This window comes from Sturnira hondurensis, unplaced genomic scaffold (assembly GCF_014824575.4).
Source record: "Sturnira hondurensis isolate 20B ecotype Veracruz unplaced genomic scaffold, ASM1482457v3 Scaffold0019006, whole genome shotgun sequence".
In the NCBI taxonomy this organism is placed as follows: domain Eukaryota; kingdom Metazoa; phylum Chordata; class Mammalia; order Chiroptera; family Phyllostomidae; genus Sturnira; species Sturnira hondurensis.
In genome coordinates, this window is record NW_028091637.1 from 4,816,217 (window position 1) to 4,833,210 (window position 16,994).

The 16,994-nt window shown below is 51.6% G+C and overlaps 1 protein-coding gene across 3 annotated transcripts in view; it reads left to right on the top strand.

Annotated features, from left to right (window-relative positions):
• RARB (retinoic acid receptor beta) overlaps positions 1 to 16,994 on the top strand; it is a 355,682-nt gene that overhangs the window by 333,121 nt on the left and 5,567 nt on the right. For all 3 annotated transcript variants that reach the window (XM_037070722.1, XM_037070723.1, XM_037070724.1), the window contains exon 5: positions 10,176 to 10,352. In XM_037070722.1, coding sequence (XP_036926617.1) covers positions 10,176 to 10,352 — 177 coding nt within the window. The remainder of the gene's footprint in view (positions 1 to 10,175; positions 10,353 to 16,994) is intronic.

Consider the following 16,994-nt stretch of genomic DNA (forward strand, 5'->3'; position numbering starts at 1 on the left):
TGCCCACCCGCTTCCACACCCAGGTTCAGGCAGGATGCTTCAGAGCCAGTCTCCTTGGGAAGATTTCTAACCAGTGATGCCTCCAAAAACAAGGGCGTGGAAAGGGCATTTCGCGTGGAGAGATGGGCAGTAGGGGAATGGCTATGCATCCTGCGCTCTGTGAGATGGCACGAGGCTGTGAACCAGGGGAAACATTCTGGCTCTGAGGGTGTTCACTCTGAGTCCTTAGGACAAACCCTGGGGACTATGTTGTTTAGGCGTTTAAGCTTTGGGGCTTCTCAGACCCCGGTTCAAATCCTGCCTATGCTACTTGGGAGTTTCATGACCTTGGAATCATCCTTGGAGCTTCAGTTTCCTCATCCGTATAGCGGGGTTTAAATAGCAGCTACGTCACGGAGTTGCTGGGATGGTTTAATGAGAAGAACATGCCAGGGCATCTTGTGCAGAAATGGGCGCAATGAGCAGGCCCTCTCCTCATGGTCCTGCTGTAAACACCTTGTCATTTTCTGGAGCCGCATGCCCAGGTTCTGGAAAAGTAAAGGGGTGGGTGGGAAGGCGAGGGTTCCCGGTGGTGCAGCCCAGCCCGGGCGGTTGCTTGGGGCTGCGTCTGCTCCCGCATCCCTCCGCTCTGCCGTGGGCCGCTGTTCATCACCTGGTGGGGCTTGACAGGACGTAAGCTGCCCTCCGAGGGGCTCGTGCAGTTGAGCTATGGAGACTTAAAGTGCCCTGAATCTACTCAGAAAAAATGACCACCCACAGAATCCTTAAACCACAGAAAGACTTTTCAGCAGTTGAGCGCTTTAAAAAAGGAAGAATGTAGCTCAGTGGATTGAGCGCGGCCTGCGAACCAAACAATTGCGGTTCGATTCCCAGTCAGGGCACATGCCTGGGCTGCAGGCCAGTTCCCAGCAGGGGCCAGTTCCCAGCAGGGGATGCACGAGAAGCCACCATACGTTGATGTTTCTCTTCCTCTCTCCTTCCCTTCCCCTCTAAAGATAAATAAATAAAATATTTTTTAAAAAAGGAAGGACATTGTGAGCAGTTCCAGCCATGTGTGGACTTGGCTTTCATTTTAGCAGCTAACACTGATCAGCCAGAGAATCAGAATTGGAAACTCTCGAGGTCAGCCTCCCAGGAAAGATGCTCCTGGTGAGGTGGAAGACTGGGGTGGTCCCAAGGCCAAGTTCTGACCCCCACCCTGCTACCTCCTTTTCTGACCTTGAATCAGCCCTCACCTCCGTGAATCGTTTTTTTTTTTTTTTTTTTTTTTTGCCAGTAAACACACCTGCCCTGTCTGTATGCCCTAGACCGTTCTTTCCTTCTCCAGCACACATTCACACATACGGACCACGTCACTCTCCTGGGACTGCCACAAACCGGGTGGCTGACGACAGCAAAATGCTTCATCTCACAGTTCTGGAAGCTGGAAGTCCAAAAGCAAGTTGTCAGCAGGGCCGTGCTCTGTCTGATGTCTCTGGGGGAGAATCCTTTCTTGGCTCATAGCTTGTGATGTCACAGGCAATTTTTGGCCTTCCTTGGCTTGTAGATGCAGGGCTCCGGTCCCCTGTCTTCACACGGCCACCTTCTGCCTGTGCGTGCCCATACGGTCTTCCCTGCGCGCATGTCCGTCTCCGTCCAGATGTCCTTCCCTTTCTATAAAGGGCAGCGCCACACTGGATTGGGACTCATTCTAACGACTTCATTTTACGTCGATCACCTCTGAAAGGACCTTATTTCCAAGGAAGTTCACCTTCTCAAGTCCTGGGGACTCGACCCATCACACCGACTGAGTGTAGCGTTGGGGTGCACCAGGCTGTGCCTGCAGTTCTTTCGTGAAGTCTGACCGAACAATCAAATTCTGTCACATGTTCTTGGAGCTCCTAGAACCTCTGGCAGCACACATCCTAAGGCCTCAGCTTTTAAAGGAAAGGCCCTCTGGGCACTGGGCTAGGTACCCAGGATCTCACTGGGTGGTGGAAAGAAGGCAGAGACATCCCTGGCCAAGGGAATGGTGTGAGCCTGGCCAGGGGTGTGGCAGGCAGGAGGCTGGAGGGGAGGCAGGTGCAGAGTGTGAGGAGGTAGGTTGGGGCTGGCTGACAGGCCCTGGTGTGCTGGGCTCCGTGTGGATGTGAGCCAGAGAGCGCCGAGGGAGGTGTCTAGTCAGGAGAAGCACGTCAAGAGGGTGGCCCTGGCCGCCTTGTGCGTGGCTGGAAGGCTTTGGTAGGTAGGCAGGGAAGAGCTTTTGTTCTTCCTCAACTGTGCCCCCTGAGTTCCAGAAGCCATCAACGTCCCCTCACAGCAGCTGAGACCACCTCCAGATCTAGTGTCACTGATCTCTGCCTTCCATCCTACAGCCGGGCCATTCTGAAGGCCACACCCCTGCACTCTGTACTATCTCTGAGTCTCTGAGATACCAGGCATGCGGGAGCTGTGGCTGTCCAAAGGGACCCTCCAGGCTCATGTCTCAGCCCAGGACTCATAAACAGTAGGGGTCCAGGACACCCTAAAACATTACCATCAGGGGGGTCCTGCAGCATCACCCTGGCTTTTAGCCAGGCTTCTAGGAAACACGTGGAGGTCCTTCAAGATCCTCACTCCCGCCCCTTCCCATTGCCCAGCGCCCTCTCCATGCTCAGGCTGCGCCGTGCCTTAAAGACATTGCCTGTCTGTCTGCTCTGAGTTGCAGGGTGGCTGCCAAGCTGCCTCTTCCCACACCTGCTGGGAGCATCCGGTTCTGAGGCCATGCTGTCGTAGTGCCTGGGTGTCTGTCGGTTGACCCCCAAGAGACACTGGCCTGGCACATGGCATTCTCTTCCTAGCGAGGCTATCTTTCCGCCACCTCTGGGAAGCATCCAGAACTTCCAGCCAGGAGGGAGATCACAAAGGCTACAACAGGTCTTAGGAGATCAGAAGTTCAGGCCAGGAAGGAGAACACGTGATACCCAAGCGCGAGAGGGGTGAGGTGGTGGGGAGGCAGATGCGGGAGCCTGGCCATCCCCTGTGGGTCCTGTGCCCTCCGTCGAACTGCTGGGGCATCTTGTACCAGTTAACCTCTTTCGGCCTCAGCCCCCAGTCAGCCGGATGGGACCACAGCAGTCCATAGCTCATGAGGGTATTGGGAGAAGGAAAGGGAGCGAGTTCATTGGGAAGCACTCAAAACAGTGTCTGGCTGAGGTAAGCTCAAGGAAGGGGTTGTTGCATGAGAAACACGCAAAATGGATAAGCGAGATGTGACGGGAACTTTCTGCAGATAGGCTCGGAAAGGGCATCAGCCCCTCAGGATGTTCGAGGGCTGAAACTTCGGGCTGAGGGAAGAAGGAGGCCACCCCAGTGGATGTGCCCATTTTTCCGGGGAACCTCAACTCTTTCTTCCTTTTAAGAAATGCATGTTTCTCTTCAGTTAAAAAACAAGAAGCAGCCCTGATGAAACCGCTGTAGTGCCCAGCAGCTGCCGCAGGGTTTGCAGATTTTGTAGACACTGGTGATTCCACCTGCATCTGTGGGTCTCGTTCCGAGGGCAAGGCCAGTCAGAAAAGCAGCATGTGACGGCAGAGAACCACGTCTGCATAAGAAAGGATCCCGTGGCATGAAAAAAATGGCCATTTAATGGGACTCCATAGTGAAGTTGGGCTTTTCAGCTGCTGAAGGTGGCCCTGGGGTGGGGAGGGTGGGCCTCAGGCTGTGCCCTCCACCGGGGGCCCTGCTGCACAGCATTCTGGGAAGGCGGCTGAGGCTCCTGCCTGGAGAGAGGGTTCCCTCCAGGCTGAAGGCAGAATGGTGAGTTTGGGGAAGGCCTGCCTCTCTGCTTTGCCTCTCCTTCTCCTTAGCTGCCTTTGCTCAGCACCCCATGTGTCCCTCTCCTTGCCGCCCTCCCCCCCTCCCCCGCCCAGTTTCAGAAAGGCAGCAGAAAACCCGCACTTCCTCCACGCTCCCTACCACCACCTTCATTACCAACCAAACCAAGCCACACTCTAGACCTGCCACAGCTGGAAGATAATATATAAGCCATTTTAAACCTCATGCCTATGAATCCAGCACCTGGCCTAATAAAACACCAGGTTATTTTGTGTTTTATTAACTGCCTCTTCCCTTCAGTTTGCATAATACTGAGTGAGATTTACATGCTGTTAAGGCGACTGTGCATTATTTTTAATAGAAGGTGCGGCAGGCTTCGCTCCCTCTCGCCCCGTGTGTGATGAAGTAACCTCAGATGGTACTGATGGAGATTTTGTTCACACTTGCTGGGTTGGGGCACTGTCTCTTCGCCCAGATGGATCTTGTATTTTAAAATGATCTCCCACGGTAGGCTCGCCTCCCTGTCCCTCTCAATCACGTCTTCCTCTGAACCGGATAAACTGCCTATTAAATTTAATTACAGCCCGAATGGCACACATCTTGATCTTACGTTCCCCTGAGCGCACGGTATTCCACCAGGTCCTTGAGGGAGCAATACAATAAATCTGGAAGGTGCCTGCCTACTCTCCTCGGAGAATGTTGCAGAAGGCAGCGTTGGCCACCAGCTTTTGTAGGGCCTCTGTGGCATCCCTTAGGCAAACGTTTCTTTCCGTCTTTCCTCGCCAACATCAAAAATAATAGCTAGATTTACTGACTCCATGAACTGATTTCCACTGAGGTGAGAAATTAAAAACGTTTGGATGCATAGTACCCTTAACCAAGCTACTCACAGGGGGACCCCCCCCAAAATTGGGATTTATTTATTAAAAAACTGTGTACTTATTCTTACATGTTTGAACTTGAGTCACCTCCAAAGGACTCTCCATTTGATGCAGTACACCGGCGGTACACCTATCACGACCTTTTTTCCACTGCTCAAAACAGTTTTTGAACTTGTTGATTTTGATGCCTTTTAGTGCTTCTGCCATTTTGTGTTCACCTCTTCCACATCAGCAAAACATTTCCTCTTGAGGACTTTTTTCTTTGGCAAAACAAAAAAAGAAAATAGGTTGCTCAGGGTGAGATCTGGCGAGTAGGGAGGGTGGGGCAGGGGGTGCATGCCAATTTGGGTCAAAAACCGCTGAACGCTCAGGGCAGTGTAAACGGGTGCACTCATAAATCACCCGTCATGAAATGGGCAACTACTTTGAAAGAATCTTCAAAAAAATTCACCGAAGCCAAACTCAGCCTCTCACAACACCACCAGCTGGCACACTGATACAGATGGGTTCCCAGAACACTCACCTTGCGTGGGAAGCCTGCACTACAAGGGACCCGCCCTCCAGAATAGAATTCCAGGTTTTTTTAAAGTCCCCCTCATGCTTTTGTCAGAGGTCCAGTGCCAGACCTGAGAGCCTTGACTTTCCTTGGATGGTTCGGTTCTACTTTTGGAGGCAGCGGGGATCCACAGCCCAGGGGAGCCTCGTGCTTAACACGTTAGTTGTTCTGTGACATTTTAAACAAATGAGGACTGGTGGAACTTCATTTGCTCATCGATTCATTCAGCAAATATTTTTTGAGCCCCTACGATGTACTAGGCACTGTTGTGGGCACTGAAATCCAGCAGTGAAAGTGAGACAAGAAGCCCCTGTGCAATGAGTGAATGGTAGGGTGTGCTGGGAGGTCAGTTCTGGAAACACGAAACAGGATGGGGCAGCATCTGCAATGCCTATGAGTGGGGCGGGGTCTGCAATTTCCTTTTTGGGGGATGTGTGGGGGGCTAAAAGTAAATTCAGTTTAGTTACATATTCTTTATCAGTAATCGTTTACTTTTTCCAATTCTTGAAATGGTTTCTTTTCTTCCTTAAATTCAATAGAGGAAATACCAGTATCTATGGAAAAGTAGAAATTATTATATAACATTAAGGAAAATATACTGCATTTTGCCATGTATAGTGTGTATTGCTTTGCCCAAATTTTTGAGGGAAGAGTAAGGATGCACATTATACACGGGTGTAATGATTACATACCATGGGCATAATAATGGGCATGATGATCCTGTGTATAATGCACACAAAACGTGGGTGTGCGTTGTACATGGCAAAATACTGTACACAGACATCACGACAGCGGAACAACATATACTGAAAACTAGGCTACTTATAGTATAATTGAGGATATAAGGCAATATTTATTTTCTTCTCCTGAAAAATGGTACAAATAATTTTACGTGTGTAAAGAGAAATTTTTCAGAAGTCCAAATACAATACTGAGAGATGCCCATTCCTTTTTTAAAAAAAGGAACTTATCAGTTTGTAATTTATGAAATACCAACCTCCAGATAAATTCAAGTGAGCAATACTTTTTAAAAAATTCTGCATAATATCCCAATTTTTCATTACTTTAATGGGCTGTGATACAAATATTTTTGGAAGAAAACCCTATTTTTTCATACCATGTTTATCTTAAACTTCTGCAGCTCACTTAATTCTTGTATGATAGAGGCAGCAAACCATAAATGGATGTAGGAACCTGAGGATGAGCAGGAAATGAAGAGAGAGAACCGAGATTTACATGTAGAAAGGAGGTTAACTGAAGTACTAGGGTTTTTTGAAAATTCACATTTATGTTTTCTGTTGTAGTCCGCATGAGGGTTTTGTGATTTTCAGTAGAGTAGCTGGAAGGCCTCGGAGAAAGTGACATTGAGCAAAGACTTGAAGGAATGAGGGAGGACATCGTACAGGTACCCGGGGAAGAGCAATCCCAGTGGAGGCAACAGCCAGTGCAAAGGCCCAGAGGCAGGCACGGGCCCCACCCGTGCAGAGAGCCAGGAGACCTGTGTAGCTGGGTGGGCAGGCTGGGGAGAGAGTGGGAGGAGACAGGGTCAGAGAGCAGGAGCCAGATCTGGGAGGGCCTTGCAGGCCATTGAAATAACTTCAACTTTTAGTCTGAGAAACCATCGGAGATTTTAAGAAGCACAGTGACTTGGTCTGACTTGTGTTTTAAAAGGTTTCCTTTAGTCCTTTGGTAAGAACAGTCTGCGAGGAGGCCAGGGAGGGGTGAGGAGGCTGTTACAATGATCTAGGCATGGGGTGATGGTGGCTCAGACTAGGATGATGGCAGTGGGGACCTCTTCTCTAAGTCTTGGCACATTCTGGGATGGGGTGAGGGGTAATATGAAACTCTCAGACCTAAGGCATCTTAAGCTATAACTGCACATTAGAATGCTTCCTGTTGCTGGTGGTAGAAACCACACTCCAATCAACTTCAATGTTAAACAAAAACAAAAAACCTCCTTGTATGAATCAGGCATAGCTGGATCCAGCAGCTCAGTATCTTCAGGGCGGGGCCACTGTTTTTCTCTTCATGGTTCATCTTGGCTTTCCTCTGAGCTGGTGTCGTTGTTTGGAAGGCCCTCTCTACCTGGTGGCCCCTGCAAGCCCCTCTCACTGACAGAGAACTTTGCTTTCCCAGTTGTTCCAACAAAAGTCTCAGAATTAAGCCTCATTGGCCAGCTCTGGGTTACCTGCTCTTTTCCGATCCAATCACTGTGGCCAGGAGGAGGGACCACTCTGATTAGCCAGACCAGAGTCAAGTGCCTTCCCTGCACCTGAGAGGGTTCTATTGCGCCACCCAAAACCCCAAGGGCTGAGAGGGCAGGACCAGTCCCCCAAATGGCTTTGGAGGCAGAACGGAGAGGATGGCAGGAAGACAGAGGTGCAGGATGGCCATTGCACCCCACCCACACCAGCGATCCTGCTGGAGATTTCAGAAAGAAAAGGAAGCAAAAACAGTCAGAGCCACTTTGTTGAGTATGTTGCAGTGTGGTTCTAACCAAAAGCTGAGACCTTCAGTAATTTCCAGCAAGTTCTTAGTGGTGGTCTAATTGCTGTGTGCACTGTGAGCGTCCTCTATACTGACTGCATGAAGAAAGATAGGTTGAGGCCTATAATGGGCAGTAGAGTGGGGCCAGTATGGGGACATTGCTGGCCATGTTAGCTCTGCAGGACAGTGGAGAAGACAGTCGTTGCTGTGGACTGAGCACCCCCCAGCGATGCTGTGGGCAAGACGGGTGATGAGGAAAGGGGTCCAACACTGTTCAAACCCCAAGAACACACCAGGCAGCATTTGCTTCCTTCCCTCTGGGATTCTGCCCATCCTTCCCAGCAGCCTTTGGGGGCAGGTGGTGTGCATCCCTCTTTACAGATGGGGAGACTGAGATGTGAAGAGAGGGTATCACATGGAGGAGGTCACATCTGTCAGACAAGTAGGGGGAAAGGCCAGGTTTGGGGATCAGGTAGACCCGGGATCCACTTCCAGCTCTTCCTTGGCAAGGCATCTCGCCTGACTTGAGATGGACGTGCCTTATCTTACAGTGAAACTAACAGCCTCTTCTTCCCTGTGTGGTTGTGGGGTTTGGGGGCCAGGAGTGAAGGTTGGTGGTGGTGGGGGGCGGCCCTGGTAAGGCTCCGAAGGCAGCAGGTTCTTCCTCCTAAGCTCACTAAGGGCGGAGGCCATCTGGTGTGTTCAGCCATGAGACCTCGGCCCCTGGCTATGCAGGTGTGGGTCAGGAAACATTCAAGGAACAGTGTTGGGCGGGGAGGAAAGGAGGAAGATTAGTAACTGAACAAAGAAGGAGTATTTGAATGGACGCAGGAACCCAACCAGTAGGTGCAGGGGTTCGGACTGAAATCCATTGGCCTTCTGTTGGGATGAGAGGAAGGGTTCCTCTGGAATGCTCTGTGGCCGTCAGAGATGAGGGACCCTCCAGGCACCTGGGCCTCGAGTCCTAAGTGGAAGCTGCTGAGAGATGAGGAGGCCAGTCCTCCCTGGGAAGCACAGGGAGGGGCCGCTGCAGTGTCCAGGAGCGGCCCCCCCCAGCCCCTCTGTGCCAGACCGTTGCACCGCCAGCACCATCATGCTGCCCGCACCTGCCCGCAGAGCCTGGCCCTGCCTCTCAGTGGAGGCCTGGGCCGGTCGTGGGGCAGGGCGAGCCGAGTGAGGTGAGCACATGGCCGTCATGACACCGAGGACCTCTGAGAGCCTAAACTTTGTTGTTGTAGTAGTTCAGTTTTTCTTTATTGTTGTCAGGTTTTTACCTTTTATTTTACTATGTAACATCGCAAACTTCTTATGAAAGCGGAGAGAATAGAATGATAAACGCCCATGGTCCCTCCACAGCCGACCTTGTTTCCCTCACCTCTCCACCCTCTTACACACTCTACCCATTGCATAGTATTTGAAGAAAATGACAAACACCTTATTTGTTCTGTAAATATTTTAATGTGTCCTAAATGACAGATGCTTCTGCAAACAAATGACATGCTGTCTTACTCCTTCTGAAATAAAAATCATACCTAAGTATCTGACATTTTCTCATACACAGGTCACAGTTTTCCTTCTCTATGTCATTTCCGCATTATGTCACAAGACGTAGGCCATTTCCGTCACTCCACCAGGTCCCCTTGGACACCTCCATGCTCCGCCGTCCCCCACCTGGACACCACTGGTCTGCTCTCCGTCACTGTGGTTGGACCATTTCCATAATGGCATTCTAATGGAATCCCTCTGCGTGGAGGCTTCTGTGTCTGCTCTCTTTCACTGAGCGCGACGCGTTTGTGGTTTGTTCGTGTCGCAGCATCCTCGCTGGTCATCTCTGTCCCACCGCCCGGCTGTGTCCCAGTTTCTCCATCCATCCGTTACTGAGCGTCTGGGCGGGGTCACTTTTAATCTGCAGGTTTCTCCTTCCATTTCTTTACTCCCCTTGCAATACCGTTGTCGAAGAGACCAGTTCGTAGGTTTTATGGGGTGTCCTGCTTCCTGGATGTTGACAGTCATGTCCCCCTCGGTGTAGTGTAGCACGTTCCTCCATCTCCTGGGTTGCCTGGAGTTAGAGCGGGAGGCTCGCTGCCATCTGGTTCGGCTGTTTCATAGGTGGGGGTATGTGTTTCCATCAGGACACCCAGATGGCAGGTTGCCTCTTTTTAAAATAAGAGCAACCATGGATGACGGTCAATGCCCAGAGCCATTAATCCATCAGAGTTATAACATGATGACTCCTCATTCCATTCTTTCCTCGTGTATTATTAGCTGGAATAATTGCACAGAGAGGTCCCCTTATCTGTAACTTAAAGATCCCCTGGTACAGGGCAAAACTCAGCCATCCCACCAGGAAGCTCCCCGGTCAAGACCAAAGTGCCAGCGCGTTCATAGGAAATGTGTTGAGTTTCCCGCCTCCCGCTGGGCTCCCCCGAAACCATGGTGTTTTCTCTCCCTCTTAGAATTCCAGTGCTGACCATCGAGTCCGACTGGACCTGGGCCTCTGGGACAAATTCAGTGAGCTGGCCACCAAGTGCATTATTAAGATCGTGGAGTTTGCTAAACGCCTGCCAGGCTTCACCAGCTTGACCATCGCAGACCAAATCACCCTGCTGAAGGCCGCCTGCCTGGACATCCTGGTACGTGCCCTTCTGAACTCAGCCCGGGGTTTGGGGTGGGAGAAGCGGGGACTGAGAGGCTTCGCTTTCCCCAGCCTCGCCTCCGGCCACCTCCTTGGCACCCCAAGCTCCGTCCTCCCTGCCTGCCTGTCAGTTCAGTCGCTCACAGACCAAAGCCTCGGAGGCCCTCTGGACTTGGACAGAACCTCCCAACCCTGCCTACCCAGTGCATGACCTTGGACAAAAGGTCCCGCCAGTCTTGGTCACCAGCCTCCAGTGACAGCTTGCTCACCCAGAGCCCCCTCCACAGGGCAGCCCTATGGGTCTTTGAAAGGCCTCCAGGCTAAAGCGACTGGAGGTAGCACACCGCAGCCTCATTCCACCCCCTGGCATGAGATCAGGTGGCCTTGCAAAAACCTTTTCCTTCCATGAGCCTCTGTTTCACCAACTGTGTGAAGTGGATCCCTGATGCCTCTCCACTTTCTGCTGTTCTCGTGCTGTGGCTCCTAGAGCTTTGGGATGGACGAGGACGTTGTCACAACTTGTCCCCTGGGGGTCTCTGCTGGCTGGGTGCCCGCTGTCCCCTGGTGGCAGTTCAGGAGTGGTTCGGTCAGTTCTGTCTGGGGTGGTTTCCCTGGGGGATTGGGTGCCGACAGGCCTCTGGGGGACACGGGTGGGAGGCTGGCCTCCAGGGAGACATCAGAACATAAGGAGGGGAAAATGAACTCTTGAGTACTTTAAAAGCATAGATTTTTCTTTTCATTACATCTTTCATAGCTTTGGGTATAAACAATTCTGCAAAGCAAACACAGGTACTCACTGCAATTAAGCACACACGCCATCCTGCTCAGGAGGAGGAGGGCCCTGGATGGAGCGGTCGTGCAGGAGGCTTGACTGTGTCTTTCCGCTTGCAAGTGGGATTCGAGGAGAAGTAGTAATGATGACTCAGCACCTACGGGGGCCAAGAATCTGAGAATATGGATGTTATTTTTTTCTTCTTGTAAAATCAGTCTTTGGAATGAACCTGGGAACATTCAGGAAAAAAAAAACCCAAAACCGAAACATCTGAGCAACATCAGTTTGTCACTTTCCCACACTCTGTAGAGTTTGCAAACCTCAGCTCATCAGCACCTCACACAACGTGGTGAGCCCAGGGTTAGAGATTCAGCCCATTTACAGAGAAGGAGCTAGAGGCTGGGTGAGTCACCCAGCTCAGGTGAGTGCCAGAGCCTGAACTCGAGACTCAAATAGCTGGATTCCAAAAGCACGAGAAGTGCAGAGAGGAGAAGAGAAGATGCAGGGCGTGGTGTGAGAAGTGTAGGCCACCGGGGAGAACCAGCCAGACCACCGGAGATTACTAGAGCAAATCAATAACGATATTAATAATGATCTAGTAGATAATCAGTCTTTTAATGCTCTGCTCACAGTGCTTGAAATGTAGCACTCGGTAGAATTTCCCCTAAGCTTCTGAACACCCCCAAGACATTAGACAGGATTAATTGCCACCTGATTAGAGAGAGGCCCCCCAGAGGTCAAGAGTGGCTGAGTGACCAGTGAGGTGACACACAGCTTGTCAGTGTCTGCACCTGGGAAGGCTGTGAAATCTTGAGTCCCTTGCGTCACGCGGCCAACCAGCAGGACCCAGAGCCTTCTTGATGCTCAGGTTCCGACTTTGGCCTCTGCTCATTTCTCAGTTCCCCTCGGGTCCAGCTGTCAGGTGGTGACATTGTGCGAGTCCCCCAGCTCCAGCCTTTGGGGAACGTAGAATGAGGGGGAAGTTTTGAGATCCTCCAGGGAAGTGTTCTGTTTCCACAACGCTACCTGCTTCACGATGGCGGGGGGGCTCAGATCACTCTTAAAATCCCCTCCAGCTTCCAGCAGTCACCTTCGCACATCTCACATTTACACTGAAGCCCGTGGTGCTTCTGGGTTTGCTCACGGAGCCCAGCCTCAGCCCTCAGCCCCTCGGTGGAGACAGGGAGACAGGAACTAATACTGTGACCTTTGTTGAGTTACTTAACCTCTCCAAGCTCAGTTTACCAGTATATAAAATAGGAATACAAGTAAATAAGACATTAACTATATGGCAGTTCCCTAAATGGGCTTAACTATAGTCATGGATACAAAGAGACATGCAGCAGGTCCCAGTCAGTGATTCTGAAAGCAGGGACAAAACCAGCAGAAGCCCACAGAGGGACAGAGACCTTTTGCAGTCATATGACACAAAGCAGGAAGAACACTTATTTACCCCAGACAAGAGCTCATCTCCAAGAATTTGTAGCAAAAGGAATAAACCACAAGATCCTGAAAACGCACAACTTCAGAGAGCATCTTTTGGATGAGAATGTCAGCTGGCTGAGTGTTCAGAAGAATCTTCTCGTCTAAACCATTGATACATGGGTAGAGTGAGGCAGAGGGCCCAGAAGGACTGACAGACAGACCCAGGCAGAGGTGATTCTCAGCCCTGGAAGGGAGAGTCCAGGATGGGCCACAGGTCACTAGCTGTGACCTAGTGCCACCCATTCCCAGCCACCAGTGTGTTGTGTTGTGTGCGGCCTGTCCCGATGCTCCCAGTCAGGCGCACCCCCTACCCCCAGCACGTTTCCTCCTCAGGACAGGCAGGCTGGGGGCAGGCCCCACTGGGGGGCGCACTGTTCCCCTGAGATCGCCCAGCAGGCCCTGCGCGCTGCCTGGGAAGACGGACGTGTGCAGCTCTGTGTGTCATTGCTACTCTTATCACGACTTCGACGTTCCCACAAGCGCTGGAGGATAAACAGTCAGAGCAGACCAGACCCTGCCCACCAGGTGCCAAACACAGTTAGTGCACAGACTGAAATGAGCGAGCAATTTGAGCTTTCTCCTTTGCCTGAAAACTTAGAAATATCCTCGATGCCCCCCCCCCTCGGGGGTTACCAGGTGGGAGAGATTCTGATGAGGAAACCCAGTTCATTTGTTTTGCACAGTTTCCTTGCCCACCTGCTGTGTGGATGACGATGCCCTATTTGGGAAACAAACAGCAGGGGACAAAATGACAAAGAGCAGCCTTCTAAGAGCTCATCTTCTTGAGGGCAATGGGTCAGTAAGCTCAGAGAAGGCCAGTGCTGTGGAGAAAAGAAAGCAGGTGATGGATCAGGCTGGGGAGTACTACACAGCAATGAAAAAGAACCACTGCCACAGGCACTAGCCTGGAAAATCCCACAGATGGAATATGGAGTAAAAGCCAGACTCGAGGAACTGTACTGTGTGATTCCATTTATCTGAAGTTCAAGAACAGGCAAAACTCATTTGCAGGAATAGAGGTCAAAGTACTGGCTACTTTGGGGGAGGAGGTTGGATGGGGAGGAGCCCAGGGAGCCTGTTGGTGCTAGAACCGTTTGCATTTCCATCTGGGTGGCGGTGACACAGGTGTGTACTTAGGGAAAGTGCATTCAGCTTCCCGTGAGATGTGTGTTCAAGGCGTGTATGTTGCAGTAGTTATCTATTCCTGCATAACTAGTTGCCCCACAATTTAGCAGCGTAAAGCCGTCATTGTTGCCATCTCACACAATCGCTGGAGGTCAGAACCAGACTTCGCTGGGAGGTTCTGGCTCAGTGGCTGCAACCACGTCATGGGCAGGGGCTGCTGGGGCTGCTTCCAAGGTAGCGTATTATGTTTGGCCAGCGAGTTAGTACCGGTTAGCCACGTGCAGGCTCAACTTCTTATTACGTGGCTCTCTCCAGGGGCCTGCTTGGGTGACCTCATGGCATGTCAGCCAGTTGCCCCTGACACTAGAGATTTAAGAGAGCGAAAAAGAAGGAAGCGGTGACCTCGTCTCCAGAGTCCCTGTTGCATCCCCTGCATTCTTTCATTAGCATCAAGTCACCGGGTGCAGCCCACGCTCCAGGGGAGGGGAAGGAGACATCACACTTTAAAGAGACAAGCAGCAATGAGTTGGGGGGCGTATTTTCTGATAGACGAGCCTGGGTTTTAGGAAGGGGCATTCCCCGGACTTTCTGAGCTCTGAGTAGGAAGAGTCAGCTGCGTGAACGTCAGACGCAAACAGCCAGTGCGGACGCTTTGCAACAAGAGTGAGTTGTTGGAGATTCAGAAAGAGGACCGCCATGATCAGAAAGGGGGGCGGGGGGGAGGCAGGGGCAGTGCTGAAGTAGGCAGGGGAGACCCTGAAGACCACGGGAAGAAGTCTGGGTTTGATGGCTGTGAGGGTGACTGCAAGCCATGGGAGGGATTTTAGCAGAGAAGGGGAAGTCTTCTCGGATGAACACTGTGAACGGCAGCCTGCTGGGGCTGCAGGAGCAGGACAACAGGCGGAGAGGCCCTCTCGGAACGAGGAGCAGTAGTGGCTTGGATTAGGTGGTCACAGGGACAAGGAGAGAAGTGGACGAGACCCCAGCTGGGCCTCCGGGGTGGCAGGTGCCCAGATCCACCCTCCCAGAGCTTCAGCCTCAGGCAGGGTGCTCCCGGGAGGCACCCAGAAAGCAGAGGAAAAATACTCGATTGTCTTTGCTGAAGGCAGGAAGTGAGGGCCCCTGTTGCCCAGAGGACCAGCTCCGCCCATCAGTAGGGCTCTGTGTCATCCAGCAGGGCCCTCCTTGGGGGAGCCAGCCTCGCTCAGGGTACTTTTCACCCAGCGTGTGGGGTCTGCGTGTTCTTTCTCCAGATGAAATACACTGCTTTCAAACATGGGACACATTCATGCTGGGGAAGCACTTGGTGCCGGAGCTGCGGGTGAGGAGGATGCTGCCCGAGGGCCCGGCTGGAGCAGCTTTGGGGCAGAGGCTCCCCGATAAAAGAAGACGTTGGCCTGTCTTCCGTCTCAGGCCATGCTCCTTCCCCTCTGGAGGGCCCGTTTGTACTTGGTTTTGGTTTGGGAATTTCTAGGGAGAGAAGCACCTAGTGGAAGTTTAAATGTTTCATCAGCATCCAAATGTCTTTCGCCTCTTCAGGAGGAAAACCCTTCTGAGAGAATGCGACAGAGGGTGTGTGTGCCACGACTTGCACCGGGATTTCTAAGTGAGCCACTGCCAGCTCACAGATGTCTCACTCCTGGCTTCCTGTTCCTTTCCAAGAAAAGCCCGGCTTCGTTCCTTCCTGTAGACGTGGAGCTCATGCCTCCACATCTCTGCAGCCTGCTGAAGCTGCAGGCGCACTTCGTGCCTATTTGCTTCCAAACTGGACACACGTCTGGGGGTTTTGCATTTGCAGGCAGGCATCATACTGACTCGGCCTTCACGAGGTCCCGCCCTGTGCAGGCAGCGCTTCCTCGTGGTTCTCCGGGTGACTGAGGCCTGGCATTAGAGTCCTGTGTTCTGCCCAGCACCGACCACACTTCACCTCCCTGGGCTTTCAGGGGGAGGGGAAGCTTATACCCGTGACCTCTGGGTTCCTTTGTTTCTCTGACATTGGGAATGGCTTCATACCCCATCCACTACCAAAACGAAGTGCAGCAGGTCAGCCAGGCAGGGGCTCAGAGGAAGCCGCTGGGCTGGCTCAGAGAGCCCTGGGCAAACATCTGAGAGCCAAAAGTGACCTCCCCACCTCCACCCCCAGCCAATGAAGGGGAGTCTTTGAGATGTTTGTTTTTTTGTTTTTTTTTTAAGATTCTATTTATTTATCTTTAGAGAGGAAGGGAAGGAGAGAAGGAGGGCAACATCAATGTATGGTTGCCTCTCGTGAGTCCCCTGCTGGGAACTGGCCTGCAACCCAGGCATGTGCCCTGACTGGGAATTGAACTGCGATCTTGTGGTTCACAGGCCCGCGCTCAGTCCACTGAGCTACACCAGCCAGGGCGAGTCTTTGAGATGTTTTGATGATGATTCGCACTCATGATAGGTTGCTTTCTAGTTCATTGTGCCACGTGATGAAGCAATAGGGTCATGAAGAGGTTTGAGAACATGCCTTGATTTAGATACGAAGTACTATGTATGTACTAAGTACTTTTGCACTGTTTTGCCCACATTTTTGAGGGAAAAATAAGGAGGCACATTAAACCTGGGGATAATAGTCCTATGTATAAATGTGCACAAAGACATGGGTGTGCATGATACACGGCAAAATACAGTAATGTTTGCAGCATTGTGTTTCCTGGGCCCAGGCCCTGTACTCTCAGACCAGAAAGGCCACCACAGACACCTGTGCGGGCTGTGCCCTGTGCGAAGGCACCCAGCCCAGGGCACGAATGGGGCTGATCTCCAGATCAGTGCTGCTCACCTCACTGCAGAAGTTAAGAGCCCAGGCCCTAGAGACAGATAGCAAATCATGCCACCGAGGTGTCATGTGACCTGGGACTTGCTTTCGGGTTTGTTACCCCACCTGTAAAACGGGGTGGGAATAGCCTCTACCTCACAGGCTGATGAGAGAATTAATAATATGTAAAAACCTGCAGCAGGCTAGCTGGCATGTACTCGGGGATAACATTAGCTTCAAGTAAAACATTAGCTTTAAGTAAAACATTAGCTTCATTATCTACTGGACACGGACAGTGCTACTCATTCATCCTTGTCCTCTCAGGAGATGGCTGTCTTCCACCCAAGAAGACACTGGAGTCAGGGTTTTTTATTTTTTTTAACCTGAATACCAGCATCTGGGAAACACTGAGCTCCCCACACTCACTGGGTTTGTCACTTCTGCCCAGGCGAGATTAATCTCTCCCTGTGCTTCCAACA